The sequence below is a fragment of the Fukomys damarensis genome, unplaced genomic scaffold (genome assembly GCF_012274545.1).
Source record: "Fukomys damarensis isolate Sample0158 unplaced genomic scaffold, DMR_v1.0_HiC HiC_scaffold_5, whole genome shotgun sequence".
Taxonomy (NCBI): domain Eukaryota; kingdom Metazoa; phylum Chordata; class Mammalia; order Rodentia; family Bathyergidae; genus Fukomys; species Fukomys damarensis.
Genome location: NW_022900917.1, coordinates 36,829,499 through 36,845,797, shown reverse-complemented (window position 1 = coordinate 36,845,797; position 16,299 = coordinate 36,829,499). Strand labels below are relative to the sequence as shown.

At 33.7% G+C, this 16,299-nt stretch overlaps 1 protein-coding gene across 2 annotated transcripts in view; it reads left to right on the top strand.

Moving 5' to 3' along the window:
- Pi15 (peptidase inhibitor 15) overlaps positions 1-16,299 on the top strand; it is a 45,272-nt gene that overhangs the window by 19,094 nt on the left and 9,879 nt on the right. Inside the window, exon 6 of one of the 2 annotated variants that reach the window (XM_010611257.1) lies at positions 2,282-2,473. The exons of the other annotated variant lie outside the window; for it this stretch is intronic. Coding sequence (XP_010609559.1) covers positions 2,282-2,417 — 136 coding nt within the window. The 3' untranslated portion in view covers positions 2,418-2,473. Of the gene's footprint in view, positions 1-2,281; positions 2,474-16,299 lie in introns of those variants that run through there. 2 annotated transcript variants of the gene reach the window in all.

Here is a 16,299-nt window from a genome sequence, read left to right as displayed (position 1 = left end):
AAACTTTTTTCTGGAACGTAGGTAATAAAAGGTTTAAAATATTGACTGGTAGCCAAATTTATTTCTTTCATTGCCAATGTAAAGTTATCTCTAGTCAGTTTTTCAGTGAAAGTAATAGGAGAGGGAGAGAAAAAAGGAGAGAGGGACAGAGAGAAAGAGAACCCAATTAAATAAAATAGGGCAAAAATAAAAGAGTGAATAATATTTCAGTTATCTGACTTACTGTCAAGTATCATTATCCTCTATTTAGTAAAATCTGTGATTTATGCAAAATTTATAATATAATACACAATATTTTTACTTATAATAAAATTTTATTTCTGCGTGTTTATCAAATATGTATCATATGTTTTCAAGAAGCTATGGAAAATAGAAAAAATATAAAATTTAAATAGTGCATCCTTGTCGTATATATTGGTAGAGCTTTGGGTAAATTTATAGAGTAAAATGCTATTACTAACACAGAATGGGACAGGATGAGGAGAAAGGAGTGAACTATATTCATAAGCAAATAGAACTAGGATGTTGCAGGGCGAGCGTGTGACATCATCAGAATTATTCTCAAGGAAGCTTTTTTTTAACCTATCAAAGTAGGAAGCCTCTTTTTTTTGTTGTTTTTTTTTGGTACTGGGGATCGAATGCTGGACCTTGCACTTGTGAATATGAACCACTGAGCTAAATCCCTGGTCCTCAAGACAGAGTATAGAATAAATTAAGCAGAGAGAAAAAGCCTTGGAATCGCATCTCATTTTGTAATGTTAATAGTTAATTAGAAAGTATTCCACTTTATGGATACATTTTTCTGTATAGATATTTTATGAATAAACATCTAGATTTTTAAGTGACTGGCTTTACTAGAAATTTTTGCATTCTTTATAATCCCTGATTGGTCTTATTTAAGTTTAAAGAAGGCAAAGACCGCCTGCTTCACACTGTGCCCTCTCACCAGTCTTATCTTCAACCATGGTGTTTTACCATTGATGAGCACATTTTCCCTCACTGTCTAATTTCCTTTACATTGTTATCTACATTAGTATCTCTTAATACTCAAGTTATTAATCACCATGCTACTCAACATACATTTATTGCCCTCACTCACCTTCATAACTAAAAGAGCCACATTACAGAAAGATATCACAGCTATTTCTTAACTGTCATGATTTCTGACTTTGGTTTATTACTACAGTCATGGCCATCAAACAGTGAAAGAGAAAATAATTCAGTGAAATGTGTTCAACATTATCAAACCCTACTACTGTTATCTAAAAAATTTAAGTATCCATGGATTTATATATGGGCACATGGTTTGGGATCATCCTTAATTGTGCCTATAAGCATATTTCTATTACTGTGCCAATATGGTGGGCTGGGTGGAGATGTAGTTCCATAGATTACTTATTTTATGAAAATTGGAATTGAAAGTGTTTTACCATTTACAAACAATTCTTGTGAAAAATTTAACCTACTCATTGTATATATGGTGACTTCTCACTCATTGCATCATTTCTTTTTTTAAATTAAGATAGTTGGTATTTTTTAGGTATTCAGTATAGCTACATTCATTACTGGGATCACGTACCTTTACATGATGTATATTGGTTTTTGTTTTTTCCCCATTCCTCTGTCCTCCCTTCAACCCTTCTGCCCTTCCCTATTTCCAAAGACTTTGTTTCCATTTTTTCCTTTTCTCATATTTTTCTTTTCGCTTCTTTTGCCTCCCCTCCCCTTCCCACTTCCCCTACTCCTTTAGACCTTTTCTTCTTAATTACATCCCAGCATTTCTAAGCCTTCTAGAAAATGCTAATATTTTTTATCCATCCTTGAAGATCATTAGCATGAGTTTAGGGAGAATAAGTTTAAGTGATTGTGACCTAACCACATGCCCTAAAAAGCTGCTACAGGTGACAGGTATGTGTACGTGGGGGAGCAATAAACTTGGCATCCTATGACTTCATGATATCATATATGCAGGGCCTCACTTTGTATCTGTAGAGAAGACAATATTAATTCACTCAGATGAAAAGCATTTAAAAATCAAGATATACATACTGAATTATAGAAATAAGACATAAATGTAACTTTAAGTGCTTTCTAAAATTCAAAAAAAGACTATCATGTCAATACACTAGTGTGTATGTTTAAGAATAATCTAATTTTGGGCTGGGGATGTAGCTCAGTGGTGCCATTATTGCCTGGCAAGCACAAAGTCCTGAGTTTGATGATCCCTGGTCTTTCAATGCATGAGTTGCATTAACACAATCTTTTTTTTTTCCCTTGCTAGGGGTAATTGGATTGGAGAAGCACCATATAAAGTAGGAGTACCATGTTCATCTTGTCCTCCAAGTTATGGAGGATCTTGTACTGACAATTTGTGTTTCCCAGGAGTAACATCAAATTACCTGTACTGGTTTAAATAAGCTTACTTTCTCCTCCCCAGAAAATATAATGGTTTCTGGGGATCATAGTCATATATGTATATTGAATTTTGCACATATTTTATATATTTTATGATCATCATGTTTTTATGTTAGTATTCATTTGTATAGTGTTTGTCTAGTATATTGCTTAATCATTGGCTATAATCAGAACATCCACTTCTATTTTCTGACCTCTAAGTCTAAATTAAAATATTCTATATGTAGTGATAACACAGTTCTTGCAACCAATTCCAAAACTTGCATTACAAAGGAGTTATATAAGGAATAAAATACTTGTTCAAAATACATGTTCACATCTATAATGTATACATATGTATGTGTGCATATATTCATATGGATACAAACAAATGTATACTATATCTTGTAACATAAATAATATGGTACTACAGTTGAGGGAAATTGAAAACCTATTCTAAAGTACATTTGAAGTGCTGGGGCATGTTCAGCACCATTTCTATGATATCCACAAAGCCAAATAATAGTCAATAACATTTGGAATTTATAATTTAATTAAGCAATCATAAATTTCATTCTGGAGATATTTTATCTCATTTAGGTCCATCAAAGTATATGATCAATTTATGCCTTTTACTTGGTTTCATTTTATTCAATCAGTAATCACATGTTGAGTGCTTACTGAATACAAGGGAGTGTGTCAATTATATTCCAATAATGCAAAGATAATGAGACATAGTTCTGGCCCTAAAGAAGCTCATAACAATATTCAGGAAATAAAGCAGCCAAGTAATTTTTCTGTAAATTTAATTTTTAGGAAATTGATTTTTGTGTGTTTGTGGTTTTGAGGAAGCAAACAAAGTAACCTGCTTCACGTCCAGGTGGAATAAATCATAATCTATATTAATACGTAAAGCTGCTCATTCCCAGGAACATTTAGCTACAGTACTTGGAACAAGAAGGGGAAGGGAAGAGTTAACAAATGCTCACAAATTTCTGGAGCAGAATAGATAGTTAAGACTTTGAAAAGCTGAAAGCAAGATACTCAGAAAACTCATGAGGTCCAAGAGGGTAAGATTTGGGGGATAGGTGCAAAAAAAAAAAAAATCCCAGAAGTAAGGTAATCACACAAAAAGACAGGTGTAGAGTTTTAGAATGTGTATTCTGACAGTGCAATCCTTCTTGAGGCCCATCAACAAGTGGTGAAGCATTCAGAGAGATGCGGGGACTGCAGCTCTTCAGTCTCTTTCTGCCTCACCTGTCATTATTTGTTGAGTCTCAATCTACTTATCATCTTGATTCTTTGAGTCTTAAGGATCCTTCACACATGGTACATGCAGACAGGATTGTGTTAATAGCCTTTTTGGATGTTTTTCTAAGTCTTAACTACCAAATTTTATTTCTATTTCTGTAGAAGAAAAATGTTCAGTTTTAAAATTAACTTTGATTATGAAAATTGAGTAAGTCATTATGAAAGTTTCAATAATTATTTTTTTAGACAAGGCCTCTCTTTGTAATTCAGGCTTGTCTTGAACTCCCTGTGTAGCCCAGGCTGGCTGTGAACTCATAACAATCTCCTGCCTCAGCCTCCTGAGTGCTAGGATTACAGACATGTGCACCATTCATGGCTGAAAAGTTCACTTATGTGATATGGAAATGCAACATTTCCTCATTCATGAAATCCTTTTCAGAGATGAAAACACAATGTGTTGGTCAAGACAACTTAACATATCACATTTCAAATGTATTTATTTTTCAGCATAATGCTTCCATAGGATTATAGAGCCAGGAAACACAATTAGTTCCAGAATGCAAATAACAGAAGGAAGCTACTAGGTTAAATTCTGTAAATTTGCAGTTTCTTAGGGTGGATACATTGAAAGATGACAGATAACTAATTAGATCCATTCAATGGGAAAAGAATCCAGCATCTGGAGATTGGGTCTATTTGATGACTAACAACTGGCCCAATTACTTTTATAAACTGAATACGTTGAACAAATGTTCTGCTCTCATACCACCCTGCTTTTGTGGGCAAACATATGGATGCTATTAAAAATAAACATTTTGAGTAATAAAATGAAGTAATTCTATGATTTAGGCCCCAATCCATAAGATAGCTAGTAAATGGGAGGGAAACTCCATGAGTGGGGTATTCGGTTGATTTACCTAGAAAGTATTTTATCTTTAATACTGCTGTAGTATTCTATGAAAACGTCAGTAATAAACAATTTGATATCTAAATTCCAGTTCCCTTGCTGGTTTACTTATATAGCTTGATTTCTTAGTTCTCCAAAGGAATGGTGGCATTTGCTACACATTTCACAGAGGCTTTTATGAAGGTAAATTTAGTATATTAATTAAAAGTTATGAAAGTTAAAATTTTCATTAATAGAGCTTCTTTTGGGCCAGTCTTTGTCTAATGCTTTGTATTTATCCTAGATTTTTAAAATATATTGGCTGTAATGTAATATATGTTTATTTGACTAGACTTTTACAATTAGCTAAAAAGTCTAGAATTGAAACAACTTAGAGGAATTTTACTTGCCTTTTTTTAACACAAAAATCTCTTAAATATCAAGCAACGAAGGTAACAGAAATCCAGATAAATTGTCCAAAAAATCTAATTAAGACTAGGATCTACACACTTAGAAATTATGTTTGCATAATAGCTCTCTCTAAACTACAAATAGAATAGTAAGCTATTTATAATTTAACAACTAAGCTGAAATATAATGGGTATGTTTATCATTCTAGCTTTACCTTTTAAAGTCAGTAATATAAAATGGCCATATGAAATATTATATTTTCTAGGTTCAAGTAAATGAAAGTTTGCTAGTATCAACACATTCTTTCCTATTTTCATAGCATGCAACAGTGGTGCTAGGATAACTATTTTGCACTGTAATTCCCAGAGGCAGAAAGGGCCTGGGTATAAGCTATTTTGTAAGAGCAGCTTTAAACCGTACTGAGGTTTTCACTTGGAAAAGTTTCATTTAAAGAAATAGTAATCAGCATACATACATAGTATTGATTTTTCTTTCTAACCATTCTTTTCTCAGTGGAAAAGTCAGAATATTTAGGCTCTAGGCCTCCACATAAAACAAAGAATGAAAAAAAACTGCTTTAGTTATTAAATACATGGATTTCTTTATAAAATTGAATGTAAATTGTGTAGGCATAGTCTTAATATTCTTAGTTGACAAATAAGCTTGCTTTGAAAACATGGAAGAGTAATAGTTGCTATTGTTTTGGATTTTGTTCAGTAGGATAAACATCATATCTCTGGGGCTTATCAGAGCTTCCCTATCAACTTCATTTGGTGGTGCTGACATCTTCCATCTGAAACACTCATGAAAACATTCTTTCAAGTTTCATGCAGCTGTAGGGCAGAGCTGACCACATAGCAGGTCAATTCAACCAACACAGTATACTCAGAACATTTGAATTGAAATTATATATACTTCCTCATTTATAATACTTGTATTAAGTCAGTTTACAACATCTACATAAGTAAATCTAACACATTTATGCAAGTAAATGTTTTAGGTACATTCCCTGTCTATTAAATAAATGCAGAGTCTAAACTGCTAAGTTGAATGTTTCCATCAAGGAATTGTAATCCTGAAACTTTGGTCTTTGTTTTTTCTTGGTATAACAACATTCATTAGGCTCCACAATAGCACAGGAGGCAAATCTTCACACAGATGGAAGCCTTTATCTACTTAAGTATTTAAGAAGGGTGAAATTATATTTCTATTAATATTTAACATTATCTTTGTTGTAATATTTTATACTGTCGTATGTGTGGGTGAAGACATTTAAATACATGCAAAAATGATTTTTAGAATTATGTCATGGTCTAACTTTGATTCATGAAAGGCCAATCAAAAACTTAAGAGTGTTTAATAATTCACTGGTTAATGGTGCTAAAAACACATTACAATCACCACATTCTTGCTTCAATTTTGAGGGTTTTTTTGCAATTAAAGTTATTAAATGTGAGCTCTCAATATCTATTCTGGTGCTAAACACATGGTGCTAAAATAAACTGTTAGTGCTAATGGCTTTAGTAATGTTCCTTTTTTCAATAATTTCTTGGTTCAGAAATATTAATAAAAATCCTATTTTAAATTAACCTTCACCCAAAACAGGTCAGTTAAATATGTTTTATTTAATGATGAAAATTATTTAAGTGCACAAAATTCAAATATATTTCTTTAGCAGTCACCACTTTTCTTTAAAACATTTGTTAGGTTGGCGATTTCCAAACACAAGAAATCACCTGAAAGTTAAATGTCGCCTGTTATTAACCATACTGCAGGTCCTGTCGCCCTCTGCTGGTTGTGGAAACAAATTAGTGATGGGCCAAAGCAAAAGTCGTTTTCTGTAAAATTTTAAATTTCACAATATTTTCATTCTTGATTATGTCCCATAGCACAATATTTAAAAGTGCTTGACTCCAGTGATATTCTTTGCTAAAAGGAATAAAAAAGAGAGTTAATGTATCATGGTATCCATTTTCCTAAATATTATTTTTACACTGTTTTTCAGTTCTAAGGGTGCTTAATAAGCGTGTTTTATGTTTTCTTTTCTGAAAGAGGTATTGCTAAAACTTATTTTTATTTGGTTATGTCATAAGTACAATTATAATTGCAATTACAAAAAATAACTATAGTTATGTCTCATTTTCAGGAGTATTTTTATTTAGCACAGTACATGAGATTAAAAGAAGATATAGTAAATAACTGTACATATATAAATGGATGATCTCTCCATCTTTAACTGTTGTTGTATAATTCAGCAATGTCATTTGGTCCTACTATTGAGCAGATCATACTTTTTATTATTCCATTAAAAGTGCTTCCAGCTTTTAAACATACATTTCTTACCTACTCGTGAGATTGTATCTCCAAAAACTAGAGGAAGCAATGAATGAAGGTAAAGTACAAAACCCATAAAATGGATCTACTCTTTTCTTTAGGGCCAGGTAACACTTTTCTCTGAGCCCTCGGATCACATTAAACAAAAAATGTTGATTTAAATTATCCAGTACTTCCTATTTTTTCCTTAAACAATCTGCCAATAAAAGAAAAAACCCTAAACCCCAACACATTTGAGGGCCTAAATTAATGTTTTTCTTTTTAAATACTCAGTTCACTTTGCATGTGTTAGCAGTCATGTTTGAAGGAGAATGAATTGATGGGCTAAACTGGTGCTTGTTACATATTACAGCATCTTGTGTTTTGTTATTTTGATAAGCAGAATCTTTGTACCATCTTATGCATTAGAGATGATTGCAATGCATATATGAAAGCAGCATTTTTTAAAAAATGTAATATGTTTCAAATATTTATATAGTCTTGAAAAGTGTTGTATCATTTCTGATTTTTTCAAAAAGATGAATTTGGTGAGTTTGATTCAGTACCTAATACTGTGGTAGTGCCTTTGATGTCATGAAATAATGTCACAAATGTGTACATCTTTAACACCTGTGCAAACTTCTGTCCTGATGAACCATAACAAATGTAGCATTTTGAGCCCACCATATTATTTTTTATTTTAATAAAAGATTATGAAGTATTTCATGTAAAGTATATTTTATTCATTATTTCAATAAATCTTTAAGTAGACTCAGAGTTAAACAACATGATAGTTCTGATAAATTACCTCTTTTTCTCAAGCAACACTGATTATGATTTTTAGTGCATCATTGAAATATACCAATTTTTCTATTTTCCTTTGTCTTTTTCTTTTCTTTCTTTTGATCTCCTGCCCTTCTTTTTCAACTAAATTTTAAAAAAATATACTGAAGTATCACTTCAAAAGATACTTACATAGAGAAGAAAAGATGTTCTGCATGAGGAAAGTTGTAGCCACTGACTATGAATATTTTCTTGCGTCCCATACAGAGGACCTGGGAGACACCGTAGGAATTTCTGAGAGAAAGGGGCCTTCTTGGGCCACTGGTCAGCTAATAATTTCCACGGTGGCTCATCTCTTTGACATGATGGATCTCTTAGGCTAGTTCCCTTGAAATGTAACAGAAACAAGGATTTTATTTAAAATTATCCTAGATACATATAAGTCTAGAAACTTCACTAATTTAGACTTTTCAAAGATGGCTGCCCACTGCAATCTTTTGGGCTCTCTACACCTTTCTGTGCTAATAGTAGTCTTTGTTCCCATCATTTCCTCCTATTTCAAGTCTCCAGTTTACAGTGACACCTTTGGGTGTCAGTTCACTGGTGTCAAAGAATTTTGGGAAGGTCTTTCCATCTCCAGAGGCAATGGGATTCCACTTGTTGATCTGTGTGTGTGTGTGTGTGTGTATGTGTGTGTGTGTGTGTGTGTGTGTGTATGTGTGTGTGTGTGTGTTGCTGCAAGTTCTAGGTTCACAGACTAGGCCTGACTGATAAAAACAAAAGCTCACTCTCTCCATCTTGGACCAGTAGGTGAGGAAAGAATTCACTTCCTAAGACAGCAGAATATACTTCTGTGGGTACACTGCCTTTTCCTGCTGCCACCTGACTCCCCCAGTTCCTTTTGAGATAGTAAATCCTGACTTGCTGAAGGAGTGACACCTCTGTCTCAGCAAACTAGAGAGGGGGCATCCATCCTTTGTGAATCCTTTTGATCCCAATGCTCTTCCTTCAGGAAAGGCTAATGAGAAGAGATCCTATCATATTCCCCTCGCTGACAGCCTACTAATTGAAGGGACCATGCCAGCTTTTGAAAGGACAAATGGCATTTACTAAGCTTGAGTACAGACAGAATTTATTCTTTGAATTTCTACATGATACACTGGGCAACAAAATTAATTAGTGTCCCAAAAATATTTTCTTGTGAAAGTAAAAAGTGCATGAAAGTAGTATAACTGTTTCATTCTAAAATTTAAAAGGCATGTGAAAACACTACAAATCCCAGACTTTGTCAACTACAAACTGTACAATTTGTGAATATCTTTAAAAATTACATATTCAATTATTCTTTGACCTCTTCTTTATAAAGAAATTCCTCTTCTATAAATCCTTATCAAAGAAACATTGGCAAAAAATGAAATGACATATGCAATGTTATAGAGCATCATAGCATTATTTGTAATAGCGTAATAACAAAAGACCAGACATAAGCCCAAGTACATCAGAAAGATATCAACTAAATGGTAGGTTCACATGAGGGAAAACTTGTCTTATTCCTTCTGGGTTGTTATGATGCAGTACCCCAGACAGGCTGCTCACAAACTACAGACATTTATCTCTCACAGTGGTGGAGGCTAGAAGTCTGAGATCAGGGTGCAGGCCTAGTTCTGGTGACAGTGCTCTTATGTTTGCATGCTGCCCTCCTCTGCTATTCCCACATGGCAGAAAGAGGGTGAGGTTGCTCTCTGAGGTCTGTTGTGTAAGGAAAGTAATCCCATTCACGATGGCGCCACCCGCATGCCCTAATAACTTCCTAAGGCCTCACTTCCTAATACTACCACATTGGGTGTTTAGAATTTCAACACTTGAATTTTATAGAGAAACAAACATTCAGTCCCTGGCAGCAATGTAGTTTCAAAATTATGAGAAAAATTTCTGTAAACATGGTCTCCCAGGATGTATTGCTAAGGAAAAAAATGGCACACAAAAATATAACCAGTAAGCTACATTGTAGGAAAAATTAGGAAGTGTGTATATGCTTTTGTAGTAGTACTTGTTTTTTACTCCCAAAAAGAAAAAATGAAATAACATATTTAAAAAAAATAAAACTGAATGGTTTTTGGGACAACCAGGTAACAGGATATATGGTCAAATATATTTCAAATAACCTTAAGGCCAGGGATTTAGCTCAGTGTCACTGGGCCTGCCTTGCAAATGCAAGATCTTGAATTTGATCCCCAGTACCACTAAATAAATAAATTAAATTAATAACTTCAAAATTACAGTGTTCTGAGAGTACATCCTTAATGTAAGACAATGTAAAGTCAGGGTTGCAAAGAAATATTGAAGTTTATTCAATAGTCGATTGGTAAATTTTCAGTGGGGAAAGAGAGTAAAGCAACAAGAAAAACGAACTTAAGCAATTAAGAGTCCTTTTCTCAGGAAACACACTTTTTCAAAGTAAATGAAAAGAGGTAAAATTTCCAAAGAATGTTAAATAGCCACTAAAATAATAAATATGAATACTATCAATATTAAGTATTTTTATTAAAATATCAGAAAAGTGAAAAGTCTTAGCAGCTCTCATAATCCAGTGGGAACAAGTGAATTTAGTGCACTGATTGTTGTGTCTAAAATCATTCACCCTAAAGTAAGTAATACTTGGTCTCACCTCAACGTGTTCCAAAGAACCATTGCTTCTACCATTGACTAACGGTGCACAAAGTGGGATTTGTACTCCCCAAAATGTGTGTGAGACAACCACTGGAAGTAGTGCTTTAAAAAAATACAGGAGTTTCTATTTTTACATAGTTGTATCTTCAAAAGAAAGGAAGAAATTAAGATTTGCTACAGAATAATGGATCGATGGGCATCAATTGCTCCCTGTTGGTGTACACATCCTTGACATGAGTGGTGTCTGAAGAGAAGACCCTAGTGGTCTAAGGCTTCTCTGTGCCCTCGGGTGCCTGTTTACCTCCTGTTAAAGCTTTTTCACACATTACACTTTCTTGAATCAGGTAGGATTAACTAATTTTGAAATCCAACTTTGCCTTAACATTGACAAATATTCTCAGAAAACTCTATAGAACTAAGACTGAAAATAATAACAAATGAACAAGCTAACACTAAGGAAATTGGACGGCTGATAATTACCTTGCCTATGACAACATGTTTTCTGTCAGTCACATTATGAGGTAAAATGATGACCTAATCAGATATGACAGACTGACCAAAGAATTCAAAATTTCCAAGTTTAGGTGGAATAATAAACGTTATTAATGATGACAGTTGTCTTGATTTATTTGTCGGTGACAGTTAAAGTATCATGCTTAGTTTTTTTTAGGCCAAAATAAATGTAAAATGATTCTTGAAGTGAGATACCAAGAAAATTTTTCAAAATATTTTATCACATTGCTCTAAAAAATGTTAAATACTAATAAAATCAATACCTAAATTAATTGTAACAGAAATAAAAATAATATTTTGGTAAAGCAAAATATCTTTATAATTGATACAATGTTTTAATGTTTTTAGTTGAAACATTTCATTACTTATATTTTATGAGTGTAGTATACTAGTTCAGGGGATCTATGCAACGTAATGTCTAATAAATAAATATTAGTGTATAATAATAATAATAAATAAATATAGTGATACAGTTTATATCCTATATATGTAGTGGATGTGCAAGACCCAAAACTTTTTGCTGATCTGTAGATACACCAGTGAGTTGGGAGGTGAGTAGTCTAAATACCAGGGCAGCTTCCTGCCATGTCTTTCTGCTGCCACCTTTGACGTTTGATAGTCCGGATTACAGAGCATCTGGATTGATCTTTTTAAAAGCAAAAGCACAATCAGTCTTTCCTACAGGAAAATTTCTGAGGCAATTCCACATGCTCCTGGTCAGGGCTGAAATCCCTCACTACTTACACTTGTTCTATGGGGCTGTGGCTTCTGCATCACTGCTTAGCCTCCATCTCTACATCCTGCTGTCCACTTTTTCTCTGCCATTTGCTTTTTCTCCTCCCAAGTTCACCCCACCTTAGGGCTTTTGCACTTGTTTTTTCCTCTGACTATAACACTTGTCTCCTAGAGTGTCTTGTGCCTTTTTCCTCTCTCACTTCATTGTGATCCTTTCTAAATGACACTCCTTTAATGCCAGATCCAAAATAACCATATTGTCCTTCTATATTATTCCAAATTTGCCTTAGTATTATGACCTTGCTGCATTAACAGTAGAAGGGTGTGAAGGTGTGTGTGTGTGTGCTGGTAAACTCTTTTATACACTCATATGTTGAGTTAATGGCTTTCCTTCCTCTACAACATATGCTTCATGAGATTTTTGCTTCCTTTATTGCTATATTCCTAGGGCTTGAAAATGAATTTATTATTTTAATATTTAGCTTTTAGTGCTAAATGAACTTTGGTATTTAGTTCTAAATATATTTATTACTTTAGTATTTATTATTATTTAATATTTATTTAATATTTTAATCCATTAGTTATATGTTAAATAGACCAATGAATAAATGGTATTCTAAGACTTAAATGAAGCGATGTATGTAAAATATTTAACCTAGTTCCTAGTAATGTAAGCATAAATTATTATTTATCACAGTTATAGATTTAGTATGAAAATAACTAAGTATCTCTGGGACCTATATCCTTAGAGAGTTTGTGCTAACAGCATTAATTTGCCATAGAAGCAGGCAACCCTTCATTTTTCCAGAAAACCAGTACCTTTCATGTGTTAAATTACTTTTTATAAAAAGTGTAATTGGAGTCTGAATTAAATAAATGCCATTTTGGGAGCAAGCTCATGTACTCTAAGTGATCCACACATGAAATAGACTGCCTACAGAAACGTTTTTATCCCCCCCCATTTCACCCCTACATAGTGAAGGCTGAGGAAAAGAAAGGACATTTGGGGACAGCAGCACCAGTTCTTCTGTTTCTTTTTGCTGTAATGTGTGCATTTGAAAATGAGAATTAGCCACAGAGAAAGAAGAAGAGACAAATGAGAAGAGGGCAGCAATTTCAACTCAAATTTAAAAGGGCCAACTGGAAGTGACAGAACCAAGTGATATCCTGAAACCCAGGCCCACCCCTCATTGTACTGAGGAAGTTCCTCTATAGAGAAACAGAAGAAAGAACTCTTTCAGCTGGATTCATGAACATAAGCCATTAAACAAATCTGAAGAAGAAACGGCTTCAAGTGGAAAAATAGAGTAAATGATATATCTTTTTAGATATATAACAATGAAATAGCTATATAAAATGCATTAATTTTCAGGTAGATTATCAATCCTCTCTGAAATAGAATATAATGTCCATGTATTTTTAATATTTTCCCAATTTTTAAGAAACTCAAAAGCAATAGGGACCTTTTGGTGTTATCTTTCTAGACAAGGAATAATGAGTTTGAGTAATGTTTTTCAGAGGGGGTATGTTGACACTTTGGGTGACAAAAATTTTCATGTCTTGAAAGGCATTTTGCTCTGGGCTTCTTGGAGCGCTAATGGCCAGTGGTAGAAATTTCTTCAGGTTTTACCCTATGGTAACAGTGAAAATTACCTGCACCTATTTTTAAATGCTCTTCTGGAGGGAGAGAGGTATTGTCATATTCCACATTAAGAACCACTGATAGAGATACTCATGAATAAACAATCAAAACCAAACTGGTCTGATTAATAATACACTAACATCCTATGTGGGTGTCTTATCCCTACAGTCCATTGTAATGATGAATATAATTGCTCCATTTTTTGAGTTCCAGCTCTATGGCAGACACTATTTCAGATTTTGGGGACATACAGCTAGCAAACCAGATAAAAATTCATTATTTTTATCAACTGTACATTCTGGGGAGAGGAGCAGATCAATAACAGACAAATAGAAAGGAAACCTGGAAGAAGGCAGAGGCCAATAAAGGTTATAGAGGAAAAAATAAGGTGAAATGAAGTACAGGAAATACAGAGGAAGGCACTTAATTATTCATAAGGGATCAGGAAAGGCGTAATGAAGGCAACAGCCCAGTAGAGAGGTGAAAGGTTTAATATAGTCACGAGAAGTCTATATCTAGGCTCCTACTAAATAGGTCTTAGAGAAAGAAGTTTCAGGCAGAGGAAGATGAGCAAGACCCTGTGGCAGGACCATGTTGTATGTTTACAATGATGCAGCAAAGGGAAAGAAGAAAACAGTTTCACAAACGAGGGCATCACAAATGACCAGGTTGTGTGAGTCGAGTCATCTTAAAAGCTTTGACTTCTATTCTGAGCAATAGCCCCTGAGAGTTCTGAGCAGAAAAATCTCATGATTTGACACAGTACAGAAGCCTGGCTGCTATCATCTCTTTTACTCCACCTTCTATTTGAGTCTTAGAGAGTGTCTTAGGCATGGAAAAAACAAATACAAAAGAATCAAAAACTAAAACTTGTCATTTTTAAAATAAGATATGATTGTATACATGAAAACAAGAAAGAATACAGAATTAGTATTGAGAAAACTTGACAAGTTTACTGAGTATACGAATAACAGTAGTTTAAATTTTTTCTTAGGAACAAAAATTAACATTAAATTGAAAGAAAAATTAAACATTAAATTGAAAAAAATTATTTATAATAGCACCAAAATCCCTAAGACCTACCTAGATATAAATTAAAGTAAAATGTGTGAAACTTTGTATAAAATATTTTAAAATTAATGAAATTTGAGATGTTCATCAATTGAAATGCATAAATCTGTTCATGCATTGAAAAAAAATCACCATTTTGAAGATGCTAATGTCCTCCAAACTGATCTATAAGTTCAATGCAATTCCTATTATGGTTCTAGCATTTTTTGATGAAAACTGATCTAAAATTTATGTGAAAAAGCAAAAATCGAGACTAGGTGAGGAAGCCTTGACCTGGAGAAACAAAGCTGGTGGAAGGTGCATGTTTAGATTGGGGGACTAACATTAAGATTACAGTTGTTAAGTCAGTGTGGTGCTGGCATCGAGTACAGATGAACAGGATTTCAGAGAAAAACTCACGTGTGGTTTGTTGCCCGGCTATGCGAGAGCGCCACCGCAGTTCATTCGAGAAAGCTGGTGTTTTCTATAAATGTTTCCTTATTGGTCGAGTACCTGTTATTATTTAAATACCAAATTTAGTTTTTTAAACCATAAGGGATTTCTTAGGCAGAATTTTAAAAGTACATACTCAAATAGAGTGGGGGCTCTCACGAGAGAATCTCGTTATATTTTGAAGCTCGGAATATTTATGTGGTTTTTGGCAGTGAAAAATCTGTGGAATTTATGAATCTACAGAGAATCTGGTTTTGATTTACAGAGGAGAAGCAATGGCCCACTTACAGAGTAATTGTTCATTTTTCAGGTGAAATGATGGCTCACTGCATAGGAGAAAGGCCAGGTCTATTTTTATTTGTTCTGTTTTTACAGATGGGTGATCAATGATGTTTTACTTAAATTATACTTTGAAATCTTCTACTTGATCAACAAAGATAATTTATTGACTAAGGATAACTGATTGATTCCATATCTTTAAGGGATTTTGGGTGGGATAGGCCTGAAAGAAAAATAAGCCTAAATAAGCTAAGGGAGTACAGATATTTATAACCTTGGCTAACTTGAATTTTGTCCTGAAGTTGTAATCTTTTTAAAAGTAAAAGTTTAAAATTATGGTTTTCTTTGTCACCTTTTTACCTGTCTTTATTTACTTTCATCCTACCTCAGCTCCCGTAATCTCAGCACTCTGGGAAACTGAGGTAGAGAATCATAACTTTGTTCAGGCCAACAGAGACCCTGCACCAAGATTAAACTAAAAGGGGGGACTTTGATGCCTTTCTTGAGGGATGCAGAGAGGTCTCAAGAAGACTCATTTTAAAACCAACCAACTAAAACTATTGAGTCCTATCTCAAACAATGCCCCAAATTAATTTGAGATAAGCTCACAAAAATGCTTGTGAAAAATCAACAAATATAGGGAAAGTGGGAATGGTAAGGGAAGGGGAATAAGGGAAAAGAAAAACATGTGAGAAAATGAAAAAATGGAATTAAAGTGTTTGTAAATGGGGAGAGAAGGAGGGGGTAAAGGGAGGGCAGGGACAAAGGGAAAAAATGAGAACCAAGACCTGTCATGTAAAGGTACAAGATCCCAGTAATGAATGTAACTGTACCGTACACCTAGAATGTACCAATAAACTCAATAAAAATAAATAAATAAATAAATAAATAAATAAATAAATAAATAAATAAATAAATA